Source organism: Cynocephalus volans, chromosome 10 (assembly GCF_027409185.1).
Source record: "Cynocephalus volans isolate mCynVol1 chromosome 10, mCynVol1.pri, whole genome shotgun sequence".
Taxonomy (NCBI): domain Eukaryota; kingdom Metazoa; phylum Chordata; class Mammalia; order Dermoptera; family Cynocephalidae; genus Cynocephalus; species Cynocephalus volans.
The window spans coordinates 54,399,370-54,418,196 of record NC_084469.1 but is presented as its reverse complement, the minus strand read 5'-3'; the positions used below and the strand labels follow the sequence as shown (position 1 = coordinate 54,418,196).

Genomic DNA, 18,827 nt, shown 5'->3' with positions numbered 1-18,827 from the left:
GCATAAGGACAGACATGTAGGACAATGGAATTGAATCAAGAGTCCAGAAATAAACCCATACATGCCATAGTCAATTGATTTTCAACAGTGGTACAAAACCACTCAATGGAGAAAGAACAGTTTTTTCAATAGTTCTGGGACAACTTGATATCAACATGCAAAAAGATGAATTTAGACCCCTACCTCACACCATATAAAAAAATTAATTCAAAATGTATCAAAGACCTAAATGTAAAAGCGGTAACAACTGTAAAATAATTAGAATGAAATATAGTTATAAATTTTCATGACCACATTAGGTAATCATTTCTTAAATATGATATCAAAACCACAAGCATCTAGTCCCAGTTGGGAGGTACAATGAGTAGAGTCTGCCATGGTGCACAGGCAGAGGGCCTGGGAGTGAGGCCCTGTACTGGCTCTGGCCTTGCCGCTGCTGCTGCCCACGCTCACAGCTGCAAGACCTGCCACCATCCTCTGGCCAAGTCCAAGGTCAGGCGTGTGGGGATCCCAGGCTGCAGTGGACCTGGCAGACTTCTTCATGCTGATGGAGCATTACCAGCAGTACCTCCAGACCGTGCACAACCCCAGGCTGGAGTTCATGTCCAAAGTGTGTAACAAGGTGCACAAGTCCTGAGCCGGGGTCCTGGCAGAGCGCAGGGCCCTGGAGGACGCCACAGAGCACCAGGAGCTGATGGCGTGGAACCAGCTGGAGAACTGGCGGCTGCACAAACTGTGAAGGAGGCGAAAAACTTCATCACCCGACAGAACCTGGAGGTGAAGGTGGAAGAAGCGTTGGGCTCTCTAAAAAGCTAAAGCTGGGCCATCGCCAGAGAGGAGTTGGTAGTCAGGCCACAGCATGGGGGTTCCCTGGGGCCCAGTAAGGACAGTGTCTGCCCAGGGACCATGTGTGTAAGGGGATAGCAGGGTTAAGCCTGATCTGGAATAAAGCAGTTGGTGCTGCTTAAAAAATACAAACACCCACAAGTATCAAGAGAAAAAACAGGCAAATTGGACTTCATAAATATTAAAAACTTTTGTGCATCAAAGGACACCATCAAGAAAGTGAAAATACAACCCACAGAATGGGAGAGAAGTATTTGCAAATCATATATTCTGATAAAGGTCTATAATTATATAAGTAACTCATAACAACAAAAAGACTAACAACCCAATTTAACAATGGACAAAGGATTAAATAGATATTTTTTCTAAAGATGATATATAAATGACAATAAAGACATGAAGAGAAGCTCAACATCATTAATAATTAGGGAAATGCAAATCAAAGCCGCAATGAGATATCACTTGACAGCCACAAGCATGGCTATAATAAACAATAACAACAAATAGAAAATGACAAGAGTTAGTGAGAATGTGGAGAAATTAGAACCCTCATACATTGCTGATGGGAAGGCAAAATGGCGCAGCTGCTGGGGAAAACAATTTGGTGGCTCCTCAAAGATGTAAACATAAAAAAAAGTTAAACATAGAATTATCATATGACCCACCAATTCCACTCCTAGGTATATACCCAAGAGAAAAACATATGCTCAAAGAAAAGCTTGTACATGAATGTTCACGATAGCATTATTCATAATAACCAAAAAGTAGATACAACCCAAATGTCTATCAACTGAAGAATGGATTTAAAAAAAAGTGGTATGTCCATATGGTGAATTACTGTTCAGCCACAAAAAGAAATGATGTACTAGTACATGATACAACACAGATGAACCTAAAAACATTATGCTAACTGAAAGAAGTCTGACACAAAAGAATACTGTACGATTCCATTTATATAAAATGTCTAGAATAGGCAAATCTACAGACAGGAAGTAGATTTGTGGCTGCCAGAGGCTGGGGGAGGAAACGGGGTGGGGGGAGTGACTACTTAAAGTTAATGGGGTTTCTATTTGGTGTAAAGAAAATGCTCTGGAATTAGATAATTGTGATGGTTGTACAACATTGTGAATCTATTAAGAACTACTGAATTGTACACTTTAAAATGGTTAAAACAGTGAATTTCATGAATTTTATTTATCTAAATAAAAATTATTTTTTATTCTTTGAAAAAAAATTTTAAATAAATCTTTATCTTTTGAAGATATGTACTAAAGTATTTCAAGATAAAACACTATCCTAGTTTAGGATTTGTTTTAAATATCTTGGGTTGTGTGTGTAAGGGAGGAGAGTGGAACAGAAAAACCAAAAACACAGCACAACTTTATTATAGATGGCGCTAGTTGATGGGGATATGAGAGTTTGTTACACAATTTTATTTTCCATGAAAAAATGTACATGAAAAAATCCAGTGTACAAGATTATACTGTTAGATGGCATAATTATTTTTTGTGTGGTGATACATAGTGAAAATTAGTGATGTATTTTAGGACTTTAATAAGTCCAGTTTTTAAAATGTTTTATTATATTCATCAATTCTACTCCTAGGTAAATACCTAAGAGAAATGAAAGCATATATCCACACAAAAAATATGTATCTAAATGTTCATAGCAGCTTTATTCATAATGACCCAAAACTGGAAACAAGCCAAATGTAAAGGTTCATCAACAGGTGAGTGGACAAACTGTGGTTCATCAAAACAGCATCACAATGCTCAGTAATAAAATGAACAACCTTCTATTACATGCAACAAAATGGATGATCTTACAGACATTGAGTAAATAAACTCCTCCTACATGAAAGAATACATACAATATAATTCTACTTTTATGATATTCTAGAACATGCAAAACGCTAACCTGTGGTTTTAGATGTCAGCATGGTGATTCCCTGTGTGGGTAGTGAGTGGAAGGGAGCATGCGGAGGGTTTTCGGGTGGGCTGGAAATGTTCTGTTTCTCCATCCGAATGCTGGTTACATGGGTGTGTTCACTTTGTGAAAATCTACCGACCTGAACACTGATGATCTATGCTCTTTTCTGTATAAACACGAACAAATGCCATATACCATTAGGTCTGATCCATGCTGTGCACCTCAGAGCCCTCACCCTGACATTCCCCCTGGCTCTGGGAGGCACCTGCATGTGAGCAGCCCAACTCCAAGAGCCTCTCCCTACCATGCACCCTCTGGTGCATCTGTAGGTGGACTCTAACTGAAGCCCTTCCCGCACACACCACAAGGATAGGGCTTCTCCCCTGTGTGCACCCTCTGGTGCCTCTTGAAGGCTGAGCGATGCCTGAAGTCCCTCCCGCAAGCCCCACACCTGTAGGGCTTCTCCCCTGTGTGGACCCTCTGGTGGATGCCCAGGTCCTTGCTCCAGCTGAAGCACTTCCCACAGGCCTCACATCGGAAGGGGCTTTCCCCAGTGTGGACACGCTGGTGCAGGTAGAGGTTGGCTCTCTGGCTGGAGCCCCGGCCACATGTGTCACACGTATAGGCCTTGTCCCCTGCATGGTCTTGCTGGTGTTGTACCAGTGAAGAACGTGAGGTGAAGCCCCAGTCACATGCTTCACAGGCATGGGGCTTCCTTCCCGTATGGACACTCTGATGGATCTGCAGGGCTGCCCTGCGGCGGAAGTCCTTGCCACAGTCACAGCTCCTGAAGGGCTTCTCTCCATGTGGATGTGCTGGTGGATGGAGAGATTAGAGCTGTAGCTGCAGCTCTTCCCGCATATGCCACATCTGTAGGGCTTCTCACCTGCGTGCACTCGCTGGTGGATAGACAGGTTGGAGCTTCGGCTAAAGTCCTTCCCACATTCCTCCCATGTGTGAGGTTTCTTTCTCATGTGATCCTTGTGCTTTCTCAGAGCAGACCCTGAGTTGAAGATTCTGGAACACGCCGTACACTGGTTGGGCTTTTCTCCTGGGAGGAGCACTGGAAGGTTAAGGTCTGTTGTCCTTTCACGGAGAGCTTTTCCACATCCCTCATATACAGAGGGCTTCTCTCCCATGTGGATTTGCTGATGAATTGGAAAGTTTCTGAGCTGTCTGAGTCTTGGCTTTTTCTCTTGGAGATACTTGCCAAGAGAAAATCCTATCATTCTCATCCCTGATTCCCGGGGTAAAGAAAATTAGATGACAGAAGTGAGCAGGGATATTGTCAGAGGCTGCAAGGTACACCTGAACACACACTTGGGCAATATTTATAAGGCAAAGAAACAACTGAACGGAGAAGATTTGGACTTCTGATCTCTGTCTTCCTGTCTTCAAATTTTTCATTTGTGCTTCAAGGATAAGGGGAAGACACTAGGGACCTTTTCCTTAGTCAAGGAAACTAAATGTTACTAGAAACACTGAGCCAAACTCTGTGAGCTACAAATAGGTTAATGTCAAAGTATAATTATCAAAAAGTTAAAACATAACTTTCATCCTGGGGTTTCTGATGGCATTTACTTCTGGCTGACCGGTTCTCACCTGAATAGGAGTTTCTTGGCATTTCTTCCTCCATCCACATATCGTCTTGTTCATAATGGAAAATCGTTTCTGGTTTGGACAGCAGACATCCTTTTTGAGGGGAAACACAAATGAATTAGGGACAAGATGCAGACAAGAACCCTCCCACACATCAAAACTTGGTATTAGTGAAGACTAGGAAAGGTGAATAAATCTGTTCATATAACATTTTACAAAAAAAATGTGTATTTTCCAAAACAAAAAAGGTTCCAAGAAACTGCAGTGAAGAGGCCCATTTGTAATATAAAACTATAATGATTCTCAATGGGTGGAACAGGCAGTAACAATTCTCCGCCTGCCAGACAAGCACTGCCCAAAGTGTGGTCTGAAGAGACTTGTCAAAAATGTAGACTCCAGGGCCGAGCCCGTGGCGCACTTGGGAGAGTGCGGCACTGGGAGCACAGCGACGCTCCCGCTGCGGGTTCGGATCCTATATAGGACTGGCCGGTGCACTCACTGGCTGAGTGCCAGTCATGAAAAAGACAAAATAAATAAATAAATAAATAAAAGATACTTTATTAAAAAAAAAAAAAAATGTAGACTCCATCTCAAATCTACTGAATCAGTAAACCTGGTGATAGACCCCAGGAACTTGGGCTTTTGGAAAACCTTTTATTTTATGGGAAAGTAGCAAGAGTAATTCAAAAAAACCCATAGAGCCCTAACCTATACTCACCAATTGATAACATTTATTATTAAATGTTTATTATTCTCTCTCTGTACACATACATCATTTTTTTCTACACCATTTGAGAGAGGTGCAAGCCTCATGGCTCTCTGTGACTAAATTCTTCATATATTTCCTAATAACAAGGACATCCTCTTTCATAACTACAATACAGTCATCAAAATCAGGAAACTTAACATCGACCCAATATTATTATCTAATCCACAGTTAATTTTCAAATGATGTCAAGTGTCCCAATTATGCCCCCTTCAGCTGTTTCTTTCAGGATATTTTTTATCCAGAATAAAACGTTGCATATAGTAGTCATGTCTCTTTAGTATCCTTTAATGTGGACATGAACTGGCCTTTCTAACCAATATCTCAGGCAGTTTTATGTACTCTTAAATCTGATACCCACTGCCATGAGGGATCTGGAATATCTGGATCCCCAATCCCAAACTAAGTTAAGACCTCAGGATTTAATACATACAATTGAACTAATAAGAGAGCATATGCTGTCCTCACCTAAGGAGATGAGATTCCCATAGTTCTCCAACATCACTTCTCTGTATAGGTGCCTTTGAGAGGGGTCCAAATGCTCCCACTCCTCCTGGGTAAAGTCCACAGCCACATCCATGAATGTCACCATGAATGTCACCTGAAACACCAAAAACAATTACCCTCAGCTATACCCATTTCCACAGAGGAATGCTGCTGACAAGCACCAGTGAATTCTGACATGTATAAGTGGTCCTGGCAGTTTCCAGGGTCCTGGGTAAGGCTTATTTAGGTATACATGCATGCACCCATTTATGTATTTCATGTAGAAGATGGAAAAGATCTATGAGGCATATTTTTTACTCTCTGGCACTTAACGTTTCTTTGGATACACACTGAAACGTCAACCAGAGTACACCAAACGCTATGCAATTGCAGAGGTCCCTCCACACCACACTCTGTGAGTCAGGAGAATAAGCTTGAGATTCACTCAGGGAAGGGGCCAGAAAAAGAGGTGTCCAGGGTGGGCTGGGACCATAAGGGCAGGTGCCATGGAGAAAGCCAGGTACCAGTCAGTGGGATGGTTAAAACGTGAATGGCGGGGGGGAGATAAGTCATTCCAGTTGGCAAGAAAAGTATGTGGACAGTTTGCATGGGGAAGGAGCAAGACATTCATCAATAGTAAGGACACTTGGATTAATGAGAAATGCAATCTAGGAAACCTCTCTCTGATAATTATGTATTAACAGTGTTTATTATAAACCCCAAATCCCCACTCACACATCCACCATAGAAAGAACATATGAATTGTGGTAGAGGTACATAAGGGACTAGTATTCAGTAGCAGTTCTCAAAGTATGGTCTAGGGACCCCTGAGGTTTCCCCAAGACCCTGCCAGTCAGAGGGTCTGTGAAGTGAACAATTATTTTCATAATAATTCTAAAGTATCGTTAAGCTTTTTCATCTTCATTCTTTTGCAAGTGTACGGAGGAGATTTCCAGAAGCTACCAGAGGTATGATCTTGTAACACAGCAAATATACGAGATGTCTTCTATTAAGTCAGATAATATAGAGATCAGCAAAAATGTGAAACATCACCATTCTCTTTAATTTTTTTGTTTTAGAAAAGTATTCTCCATAAAATGCAATATTTGATATTAACATATAATGGATTTATTTTCTAATGAATTAATAAATATTTTAAATTTTTATTAGTTTTAATTTCTAATATGCTGCAACCATACAGAAATGAAAATAAACATACTTACAGCTGTATGCAACAACATGGGTCAATTTTATAAAAATAATATTGAAACACACCAGACACACAAGAGTGTCTACTGTATGATCCCACTAAAGCTCAAAATCAGACAAAAGTAACATACAGTACTAGGAGTCAGAAGAGTGGCTACTATTGTGGGGAAGGTGGGGTTCCCTCCTGGGAGAGGGTTGTTGGAGCATGAAGAAAGAGGGGAAGGCTTAGAATAGCTATGAGAAGGAATCTGGGATGGATGCAAGGGTCAGAGAACAGACGGATGGTCAGACTCCTGAATCTTGATTTCTCGTTGTTTTTGGCATAAATGTTAAGCCTGTCAAATATAGAATGTGGACAGGAAAATTTATATTGGGCTGGTAATTCACAATGTGGGGATAACAGCAGCCATGGAGGCAAGCAGAATGTTAAGCCAACCAACATGATGCTTTTGTGTAAAGTGGAATAGGCAGCCTCTCTGGGTTGACAAATTAGAAAAAGACTCCCCCTCTATGTAAAGGAATTAGGAAAAGGCAAGTCCCCCTGGCTTGACAGACAGACATCAGCATTGTGAGAAGAAAAACCAGCTTCTCTTCAGGGGAGACCGGTAATGTACAAGCACTAGGATGTCCAGTTTGGCAAATGGAGAGATGGTGAGGGCCTTGCCAAAATACCAACTGTGAGGGTTCTATACAACCTGGAAGCTAAGGTCAAGGGTTCAGATCCCCATACTGTCCAGCAGGAAGAAAACAAAACAAAACAAAACAAAACAAAAAAAACTGGAAGCTGTGAGTGCATCAGACACTTGCATCTTGATGTGAGTGATGAACAGCTTTGCTAAGAGTAAATAGGCACAAAAAAGGAACGATACCAGTTTTAAGTGAAAGAGGAATTTTCAAGCTCATAGTATAGGAGGTAGAATATTTTTCAGTGCTGTGAAGGCTTAAGGTAGTAGCTGAATTGGTGTCCTTTTAAAGATCATTAAAATGCACTGAAGTGGAATAACATTAAGTCAAATTAGACTAGAACAACCACTAAAAAAAATACACAGAGACATAATTCACCAAAATAGTCAATTCACTAAAAAGAAGGAAGGAAAGGAAAAATGAAGAAAACTGGAAAACAAATAGCAAAATGGTAGACTTAGACTAAGCCATTAAAATAATTCCATTAAATATAAACACTACAATTAACAGGCAGAGATTGTCAGAGAATAAAAAAATAGATCAAAGTATATGCTAAGAAATGCACTTTAAAGATGGTAGCACATGTTAAAATTAAAGGATAGAAAAGATAAATTAAAAGAAAGCTAGTATGACTATATTGCCATTAGACAAAGTAGATTTCAGGCCAAGGAAAATTATCAGGGATAAATAGGACCATTTCCTAATGATAAAGGGAAACTAAATGGGCATGCACCTAAAAACAGAGCTTCATAAATACGTGAAGCAAAAACTGACAGAACTAAAGAGAGAAATAAACGAATCCGCAATACAGTTGGGAATATTAAAGATCATTGCAATTGAAGAACTCTAAAAATGTGGAAATTAAGAATGATCCCTAATATATGTGTAGTTCGAACAGAATGATATTGGGTGAACGGGTGAGCAGTCCGTCACTCCTACCATTTTTACATATACCCATAAGGTGAAATAGAATAAGGCCTGCTCTCTCCACTGGGATCATATTATTATATTCTCTTCCTGTATCTCCACAAAGCCAAAAAGCATAATCAAGTTAGATTTCCCATACATCAACAGTGTTTTCTATGTGGTGAAATTACAGGTTACCTTTATTTTTCCCCTTAAAAAAGGGGTTTTGTTTTTTTGTTTGTCTTGCCATACTACTAGTGAACACATACTACTAATAAAATAATCAAATATATGACTTTAGGAAACTGCACTGCATTTCCAGGAACAAAATTAAGTAGGCTTAATAGACATTAAGCCTCTGCATCAGACACCACGATGAACTTGGTAATGACAAATGCTGTGGTTTATATAGCAACCTCTTTTGGTTACCAATATTCATTCCCTCCTCCTTCTTTCCTGATTGTGTTTGGAACTGCAATATGTCGAGCTCCAAGGGATTTCTCAGCCTCCCCTTTGGCCTGGAGTGATCATATGATCCAGTTCTAGCCAGTGAGACGAAGGGACAAGTCTGCTGAGAAAGGCTTCCTGAAAAATGGCAAGTCACAGGAAGAGAAAGGCTTTCGTTCATTCCCTCTTCTTCCCACCCAGATGTGCATGCAACATCTGGTGGGGCTGCAACCATCCTGCAACCGTGAGGAAGGAAGCACAATCTTGATGAGTCTGTGGACCCACTATACCCACGCTATCCTACCTATCTCCCAACATTTGATTTAAGAAGAGAATAATAATACCTCCGTGGAGGCAAGAATAGCTATGACTGTTTTCTGCAGAAAGCCTTCCTAACTGATAGAACACCTCCACCACTGAAGTGCCATAGACCAAGGGCAAATTATTCAGTCCAAGTTATATTTTTCTCATCTTTAGAAGTCTAACATCAGTACCTAGCTCACAAAACTGTTGTTTTGTGATTAAATAATGGATTAAATAAATAATGAATGTGAAATAGTAACTAGCAAGGTCATATTAAGGATTTAATTATGCTAGGTGGAACCATATAAAGCTGCTGACATTCAACCATTTTTTACCCATTAAAAACAGCAATTTCATATAATTCAACCTAATAGTTATTATGAATACTAAACTAAGTACACAAATACAATTAAAATCCAGCCAAGATGCACATACATGCATTAGTCCCTAAATGGAAATTCCTACATTGGAGGCATAGGAATGAAAGGCTGAGAATATTAACAGAGTTCTGTCAAGGTCATTGCTGGATGAAAACGAACAGGCCGGTTTTGACTGCATGGACCTTTCTAATGCCTTCGGTCCATACAGAACATCCTCTACAGGCTCCCTTTTCTCCTCTCTCCTCCCCATCTCTTTATACTCGCTTCCTTACCATGGATCTGCCATGATTGCTACATGTTGATGCAACATTGCAGTGCAGAGTGAACACGGACATGTAATGTACGGCGCTAAGAGAATGTGAACAGAGTAAAGAACAGCCAGTCACCTGGAGACCACGGCTAAGAGTTATGTGTGGAGAAGAGGGCAAAAGGATGAACGCTGATGAAGAATAAAACTGAAACCCTGGGGCACGTCTCCCTTTCATGTGTCAGAAAGGAAAGACCACCCAGGGTCTCTCCCCAGGACGTTGTCACGGGAAGCCACCAGCAACACTCCTTCTCCCCACTCCAGAGGAAATATCCAAGTGGTGTATGTGGGGTGACATTCAAAAGAATCCTTTAAGCAAATCCCCCTCTTTCTGATTGGCACTAATCAGCTTCATTCAGTAATGTGGGTGCAGTTCCCCCAAAGATAACTTTCACCTGCTCAGCTAGACAATAAAACAAAAATGAAGGGCCTACCATTATGAAGCTGCAATGACAGTTCTAGAGCACAGAGGAATAAGGAAATCAAGTCATTTCTTTTCATATGATGACAGATTACTAAAATTGATAAGGAACAGATGATAACTCTTCCCTCTCCCTCATCCTATTGACGCGCCTCTCATCTTCCCGGCTCGCACCACTTCCTAGAGCTTCTCTGGAATAAACTCCAGACCTCTTAGGCTGACTGGCATAAATGTTCTGCAGCACACATCACCCAATCATTGATTACTTCTCTGCACTGTTCTGTTGTCTTCTCCACATGAAAAGACCTTGCCTGTCTTCTCCCGGGACTCAAATTCAACCCATGGTGAATTTTGGAAAGGTGGAAATCTCAGTGGAAACATAGATGAGTTTTGACAAAAATATATCCCTGTGTAACTCACACACCCATCATGATATAAAGATCATTTACATCCCCCCAGAAAGTTTCTTTGTGCTGCTCCCAGTTGATCCCTGCCCTCTCCCCCTGCTCTCAACAACCACCGATCTGCTGTCACTGTAGATAATTTAACCTGTTCTAGAATTTCATATAAATGGAATCATATAGCATTTACTCTTGTGTCTGGCTTATTTTACTCAGCATAATGCTTTTGGATTTATCCACGTTGTCATTATGTATCAGCAGTGTATTCCTTTTTTTAGTTGCTGAGAAGTTCTTCATTATATGGATGTATCACATTTTGTTTACCCATTTACCAGCTGATGAATATTTGGGGCTATTAGTAATAAAGCTGCTCCGAACAGTCACATACAGATTTTTGTGTGGACCTATGTTTCATTTCTTCTGGGTTGGGTACCTCTATGAAGTGTGTACGTGCCTTAAGGTGCTTAACAGATGTTTATCACAGTAAGTGTGCTCAGTGGGTGGGATTCTTGCTTAGGGACAGAGAGGTCTAGGCCCAGCCTGAGGCCTGAGCTGCTGGTACCTCTCTTCTCCTGCCTACAGAACAAAGCAGCTACGAGAGCTGGGTAGATACCTAGCAGCACGGTTTCTGGGTAAATAAGAAGTATGTTTAACTTTATAAAGAACTGTAAAACTTTTCCAAAGCAATGACACCATTTTACACTCCTACCAGCAATGTTCAGACAGCTATTTTGAGGATTAAAAAGAGAAACTGCAGTAACACGTTTAGCCCGGAGCCAGTGTGCCGTATATGTTAAGTTGCTCTCCTTCCTCAACCCCCAAAATGAGGGACGTGGAGTGATATTTCTAGAGGAAGAAGGTAGACTCCAACTCACCTGTAATTTAGGCATTTCCTTCTGTTCCTGAGGAAGGGCAGAGCCCTCGGAAAGCAGTGCTGGGGAGGAAGAAAGCAGCAGTGAGAAGTGGCCTGTCTCACCAAGGGAGACCAGTGTCCTAGTTATCAAGACGGGGAAGACGGCACATTGTATTCGGCTGGTGACACTTGTTCTGGTTTCCCAGTACCTGACATGTCCTCCCCTGGGATATCTTTTCCTCTCTTTCTAAGTTGACAGGTGGCCCTCAAACCCAAGCTCTTTCTCCTTCCAAAATTTTCTCAGTACCTACTATGTGCCTGGTAATGATTGAACTCTTACCTTTCTCCTCAGATTTTGGGGTTACTCCAGCTTCTACATGTTCCCCCATCTTGCCCTCCCCATTAAGAGGGGAATCCTCTGAGCCCCCGTGGCTCTACTGAGAGGTGTCTCTTCAAATTCTCCAAACTCCACCTGGAACATCTGGAGGGAGTTCCCAGAGATGTCCTCTCTGCCCAAGATGGAGTTCTTGTGTGTGGGGTGCCTCCTGCAGCCTTCATGCTCTTGTAGCTGCTTTGTTCCTGTAGGCAGGAGAGGAGATTACCAGCAGCTCAGACTTCAGGCTGGGCTGGACCTCTTTATCCCTAAGCAAGAATCCCACCCACTAAGGCACGCTTAACTGTGGTAAACATTTGTTAAGTACCTTAAGGCATGTACCCACTTCAGAGAGGTACCCGGCCCTGACCTCCCAGGACTATAGCTTCACAGGTTGATCAAGTCACAGCCTCCAGAACTGTGAGAAAATTGATTTTTGTTGTTTAAGCCACCCATCTATGGTATTTTGCCATGACACCCCAAGCAGACCAATACTCTCCCCATCTCGACATACAGCCACACTGGAGGTTAGGGATTCGACATATGAACTGGGGAGAGGCGCAGGAGCACACAAACATTCAGGCCATAACATTCAGCTCCTGGCCCCCAAACTCTTGTCCTTCTCACATGCAAAAGACATCCATTCAATCCCAACAGCCCCCAAAATCTTAACTCATTCCAACATCACCTCTGAAGTCTAAAATCCAGTCTCATCTAAATATCACCTTAATTAGACTCAGAGTACAATTCATCCTGAGGCAAAATTCCTCTCTAGCTGTAAACCTGCGAAAGCAGACAAGTTATGTGCTTCCAAAATACAATGGTGGGACAGGCATAAGATAAACATTCCCATTCCAAAACAGAGAAATCAGATGGAAGAAAGGGGCAATGGGTCCCAAGTTCAAAACCTAGCAAGGCAAATTCCATTAGATCTTAAGGCTTGAGAATAATCCTCTGTGATGAGGTGCTCTGCCCTCCGGGCCCACAGGGTGGCAGCATCACCTTCACCGCTTGGCAGGGTGGTCCCGCCCCTTCAGCTCTGCTCAGAACAGGTCTATCATCCTGTCTGGTAGAATCTAAGTCCAGCAGCCTTCCTTCATTTTGTCCCTCTCAACCCCTTCCGGAAAAAGTCCTTATCAGTTAGGGACACTTAACTGTATTTTTTATAGGAGAAACAATAGGATATGAGATTTGCATTAAAATATGGCAGCAAAAAAACACACTGAATGGGGTGATGAATGAAATAAACTTTAGCAAATGTTGGTAACTTAAAACTGAGTGGTGGGTATGTGGGAGTTTATTACACTATTCTACTTTTGTGTATGTTTGAAAACTTCCATTGTATAAAAGGAAGTGTTACATTGGTTTTGAATTATTCCTAACAAATGTATACAAATTTTGGTTTTATACTTCTGCAAGAATTATAAGCATACTGAGTTTGTACCTATTTGTACATAATTATAGAAAAAAAATAATAATAATTGTAACTGACACTATGGATCCACTGCTTCAACTATGAAATTCCTTCTTCCCCTTGGAAGTGGAAAATTCAAGGATCATACATTAGCACTGGTCTGCTTCTTGGTAAATTCTTTTTGAAGGATCTCAGGGTATTGTTATATTATCAAAGTTTTAATAAGTACCTGAGGGTCTTAAGAGAGTTGGTAGATTTCACATTGCCAAGTGAGACAACGACAGCTTAAATCTATATATCTTTTTATTTTTTTCGTTTCAGTGACTTAACTGAGCACAACCTCAGTGAAGTCTGGGGTTGTATTTCCAGCTATAGGCTGAGTTTTGCATTTCTACAAATATTCAGAAACTTATACTAAACCCATGATCAGGCATGGTGCCAGGTGCTAAGGGGTATTGTTGGTACAGAGTGACTCACAGTGCAGCGTGACAGAAAGTCACAAAGCAGTATACGTAGCCAAACTCCAAGGGTCCAGAACAGAGCTTGTTGTTTCCACTGCTGGAATTGCTCTGCTTCTTCAGAGGCAATGGCGCTCCTGCAGTCTCCGGACCAAGCCCCCCAGGACTCCCTCCCTGTCTTTCCCATCTTACCAGTTACTGCGTCCTAATTCCCTTCCACCACCTGTTGCCATGCTTCCTGTCACTCCACTAGACAGGGCTGTGCTAGGTCTTTGCTGCCTGACACTGGGATTATTCCAGAACCTCCTCTGCCTAATAGTCTCCATTTGCTTCTATCCCTCCCTGGCAACCCACCCTCTACCCTTTTCCTCCCAGCTGATCCCCATGGACTATATCGCCTGAATTCCCATGCCATTGGCTTCCAGCTGGGTTTGTCCAAAAGGAGACACTGGCAAGAGACAGGAGAATGGGAAGAGAGAGTCTGGGGTATTTATTTCCCCCAGCAACTTCCGCCGAGTTGCCATGTGTTGGCTATGGCTGTGCTTCTTTACCCAAGACCACAGCTCTTGTCACATAACTGCTTTCCTATAGCTACTACTCCTGTGAGGGTCCGAGATTTGCTCTCTCTCCTGACTCTTTCAGGCCTGTGGAAGTAAGGGATCCTTCCTGTTGTTGATCCAGGGATGCTAAAACCATCCCACAATGATCTCTAAAACCCTAGTAAATAGTTCCTTAATGAAAGTCTCATCAATCCCTCTTGAGAATGTTATCTGCTCCCTGCTGGGACCTTAATGGGTGCTCCTCCTCCTAATTGACTTCCCATCTTCACACCCACCATCGTCACGTCTGGTGCCCCTCAGCATTTCTTATCTCAGATAGTCACACCACCATCCATCTAATAACAAAAACCAAAAACTAGTCAAGACACCTCCCTCAATTACTCACCTAGTCCCGTTGATTTTACTTCCTAAATTGCTCGTGAATATTTTTACTTCATTCTATCTCCATTGTCATCACCCTGAAAGGTCATCATCAGCTCTTGCCAGGACCACTGTGGCAGCCTCCTGTGTGAGATTCTGCTCCCTCTCTGGCCCCACTCTGACATGCCTTCCACACACAGCCAGCTTAGGGGATTTGCTCCCTTCCTCCCCACACCCAAATGGCAACTTGGCAGTGGAGAAACCTGCCAGGTCCTATGTAAATTAAATGATTAAAGTCAGCATGACCAGTAATGAAACAAATCAAAATTATGTGTCTCCTGATATGACACACTGAGGACACATCACTTCTGTGACATTCCTGCCAAAAGTATATAAACTGAACCTAATCATGAGGCGCCATCAGACAGATCCAAATTGAGGAACATTCTACAAAATAACTAGCCTCTATTCTTCAAAAGTATCAAGATCAACAAAGTCAATAAAACACTAAGGAAGTGTTCTGTATTAAGAAAGGAAAAAACTGCCATAAAGAAACTTATTAGGACAATTAGCAAATTTTGATTATGGGTTGGGGATTAGATGTTGTATCAATGTTAAATTTCTTGAATTGTACGGTGGTTATTTAAGAGGCTGCCTTTGTTTGTGGGAGATGCTTGCTGAAGTATTAAGGGGTAAAAGACATAATATTTGCAATTTGCTCTCAAATGATTCAGAAAATAATAAATATTCATATAGACGGAATGATAAAGTAACTGACAAAAAGCTGACAACTGTTGAATGTGAGTGAAGGGCATACAGGTGTTCTTTGTACCAGTCTTGCAATTCTTGTGTAAGTTTGATACTGTTTATAAATAAAAAGTTTAAAGCCCATTGCAACAAGGAAAAAAAAAAAATCTTGACTCCAATAAGCCCCTCAGGAAGAAACAGCTCTCCCCAATGTACACGGCTTAGATGGGGGATATTGAGGAAAGGCTGAACCATTTGTAGACTAAATTAATGAAAAGTAGGAGCAAAGGTTAAGGTGTGCATAGGGCTCTGACATTGGGGATGGTAGGGAATAAAGGTGAGGAAGGAGGGTGGGTTTTCTCTGGAGTTTCCCAAAATTATGCCATGCTTCATGTTTATCCCAGAGCCTTGCTGCATTCTGCTAGGTGGAGAGCAAACACAACATTTCATCTCACTGGGGACAGAGACTTAATGAAAGAGGTTAAATCCCACTCCCTAAGGGTCTTGCTGCCAGGAACCCAGGGGCCATTTTCTCTTTTTTCACAGATCTCTCAGGGACAGCAGATTCCAAAGAGGGCAGAACAGGAAGCTGGGAGCAAGGAGGACTGAGTCACATGCCAGAAATCTCCATACCCAGTCTCTGAAGATCCACCCCTACCTAAACGGAAAATAAAAAAGGAGTCAGGAGCCAAATTTGACCTGCAGCAACTGTGGAGAAGGTAGAGCCGACATACCCCACAACCTCTGCACTCAGGGGGGCTTTGAAGAGATTTAGCCAGGACTGTGACTCAGGAGTCACAGGTGATAACAAATTCACAACTGGGACATCTCCACTTTTAAAGGTAATTTCCACTGGGATATGCAAAGGAAAAACAACACCCCTAAGGCCTTTCTGGCCCACAAAGTAGGGGAACTCTCTTTTGTAGACCTTTATATTGGTCACTATAGGTGGTATGTTCCTGGCTTTGCTACCCCAAAGGCAAGTCCCTTGAGGAAAGCCATTCAACTCCACAGTGCTTGGGAGCTTTGGGGTTTCTCAGGTACAAAATGGGGATGATCCTTTGATAATCCATTTGAGGGGCTAGCTAGGGACCTTACCCACCCTGGTGTCCAGGACAATCTGCCCATCCCTCTGATAACACACCCCTTGGCTTATTTATGAAAAAGCTTTCCAGGTCAGAAGTAAAAAGTGGTTACACCAGGAGAATTGATCTCAACAAAAGTGGGGGTATAGGACTGTGACTCCCTCCTCGAAGTCCAAGCCACACCTTCAAACCAAAGAATACCAGAACCCATCATCATATCATAAAGACCAAGACGCATGACCCCCACTACATCCTAGACCCAGGAACACCCAGTTCCTAGCTCATCTCCCAAACTCGAGAATGCACAAATCTAGCCTACCCCACAAAAACTTAAGGATATACAGCCCCGGACTCTCCTCCCCCAACCCCCTGGGCCCCACCTCACTGTCCTTTTCCCACCAATCTGGGGTTGCTGATTGCCCCCCAAATCAAGATGCTCAGTGTGGGCTGACCCCTAAATCCAAGGACCCTAAGCCCTTGCCCCACAATGCAAGACTGCCTGGGGTCCCACCAACCTAGGCAGCTATCCGACCCCACCTCAATAAAGCCAAGACGTTCCCTGAGTCGCTCCCTACACCCTGCATCTCCCCTTCGCACGACCCGACCCGGGGATCCCTGGCTATTTTCGCCGCTCCCAGCCTGGAAGATTAGGGGACTCACATCTCTAGGCGTCTGCCTGAAGGTCTTGGACACGGAGACCGCCACGGGGCCTTCACTGACCGCCCTCCATCAGGACCGGTCGGGCACACCAGCAGCGACGGGGGCCTGGAAGGCCCAGCTGGTCGTGCGGGTCCCGGGGGCTGGACTACGTCTCCCAGAAGCCCCTGCGAGGGCCAAGGGAGCGATCGAAGCCCCGCCCCGAGGGGCCGTGGGAGAGGCGGGGCCCGCACAGGTGACCTCAGGGTCTTTCCTGGGAACCTCCTGCTTGCGAGAGCCTGACACACGAACACGCAGAAAGACACATGCCTCCTCCCGCCGTCTGCAGTCAGGAATAAGAATCACCCGGGATTCCTTCATTCAGACATATAAGCTGTAGTTAAGCTTATATCCTTTCATGTAAATATTTGCCTTCTTAACCTGCTTTTTAAATTAAATGCACAGTGAACATTAAGTATTCTTCCACGTATTTTGTAAATTCTGCATGCCGCTTAGGTAATTAGTCTTATCGTTAGGTTGTTCAAATTACTGGTACTGTGATAAAATTCAGCTGTGAGGATGCGATATAATAAGCATTTGCAGGCAGTCAGTGTTTTTTTGTTGGGCTAAGTTCGAAGTGGGGCTCAGCTCAGTTGGTTAGAGCCTGGTGCGGATAACACCTAGGCCCAGGGTTTGATCCCGGTATTGGCCAGCCGCCACAAAAAATAAAATAAATCCCAAGAAATGAAATTACTGATTCAAAGTGATTGTAATTTTTAAGTAAAGCATAATTTTGTTGTCTAATACTAAATCAGTACATGTTTATTGTAAATAATTTTAAATTGTTTCATTATAGAATTTTAAAAATACACAAAAATAGAATAATGAACACTCATGTACTCATCGCCTGGCTTTATCAGTTATCAGCTTTTGCCATTCTTGTTTCATCTTTTCCCCCTATACATTTTTTTCTTGAATTCTTTAGCAAATTCCAGTTGTCATATCATTTTACCTGTAAATAATTCAGAATGTTTTTCTACCAGATAGAACCTTGTAAAACACAACCACAATGCAATTATACATATAACAAAATTAATAGTAATTTCTTAATCATATTGGATACCTATTCCATATTTTCTTGATTGTCACAAAAATCTTTTTATAGTTCATTGTTTTTGAATTAGGATCCTCACGTTGCATTTGACTATGTCTCCGAAATAATTAAAAAACTTTTGTACTTGGAAATAATTTCAAACTTATAGAAAAGTTTCAAGAATAAAACAAAAAACTATCTGTGGATAATTTTTGACATACGGATAAGAAATAAAGAACATGAACATTCTGCCATGCAGAAATACGATGGTTAAAACCTTGGCGTGGAACATTCCACTTTTTCTGTTTATGTATTTACTTAAATATTGTTTTGTAAATTACATTATTAGCAGTTTATCATAAACATCCCTTTGTGACATTAAATATTTCTCTACTCTGCACTGTCATTTTCACTGAAGCATAAACATGTATGCAGAAATCTGTACAAGTCTTAAATGGACAGCTTGATGAATTTCACAAACAGAACATACCTGCGTTACCAGCACCCAATTAAAAAAATATATTTCTAGCACCCACAATACGCCTATGCCCACTTCCCAGTTAT

General features: G+C 42.0%; 1 protein-coding gene and 1 pseudogene across 3 annotated transcripts; one reads left to right on the top strand and one right to left on the bottom strand.

Annotated features, from left to right (window-relative positions):
* The first annotated feature begins 360 nt into the window (after positions 1-360).
* LOC134387393 (small ribosomal subunit protein mS26-like) lies at positions 361-924 on the top strand (annotated as a pseudogene).
* A 1,320-nt stretch (positions 925-2,244) lies between these two features.
* On the bottom strand, positions 2,245-17,296 carry LOC134388662 (zinc finger protein 420-like). 3 transcript variants are annotated; one of them, XM_063111895.1, is made up of 6 exons: positions 17,195-17,296; positions 11,878-12,116; positions 11,560-11,618; positions 5,609-5,741; positions 4,378-4,467; positions 2,245-4,012 (listed from the first exon to the last, which is right to left on the bottom strand). In XM_063111895.1, exons 2-6 carry the CDS (start codon positions 11,924-11,926, stop codon positions 2,973-2,975), a joined length of 1,371 nt encoding a protein of 456 aa, XP_062967965.1. In that variant the 5' UTR covers positions 11,927-12,116; positions 17,195-17,296; the 3' UTR covers positions 2,245-2,972. The 3 variants fall into 3 exon arrangements, with proteins under 3 accessions (XP_062967965.1, XP_062967967.1, XP_062967966.1); XM_063111897.1 differs by having other exon boundaries at positions 2,245-3,826; XM_063111896.1 differs by lacking the exons at positions 11,560-11,618; positions 11,878-12,116.
* Positions 17,297-18,827: the final 1,531 nt, after the last annotated feature.

Bases quoted from the DNA above. Each gene is read 5' to 3' on its own strand.
- LOC134388662 (XM_063111895.1), bottom strand. From the start codon at position 11,926: ATGGGGGAACATGTAGAAGCTGGAGTAACCCCAAAATCTGAGGAGAAA. The intron at 4,468-5,608 runs GTGAGGACAGCA...CCCCTCAAAAAG, and splicing joins TGGGAATCTCATCTCCTTAG to GATGTCTGCTGTCCAAACCA. The intron at 4,013-4,377 runs GTGAGAACCGGT...CCCGGGAATCAG, and splicing joins GCCAAGAAACTCCTATTCAG to GGATGAGAATGATAGGATTT.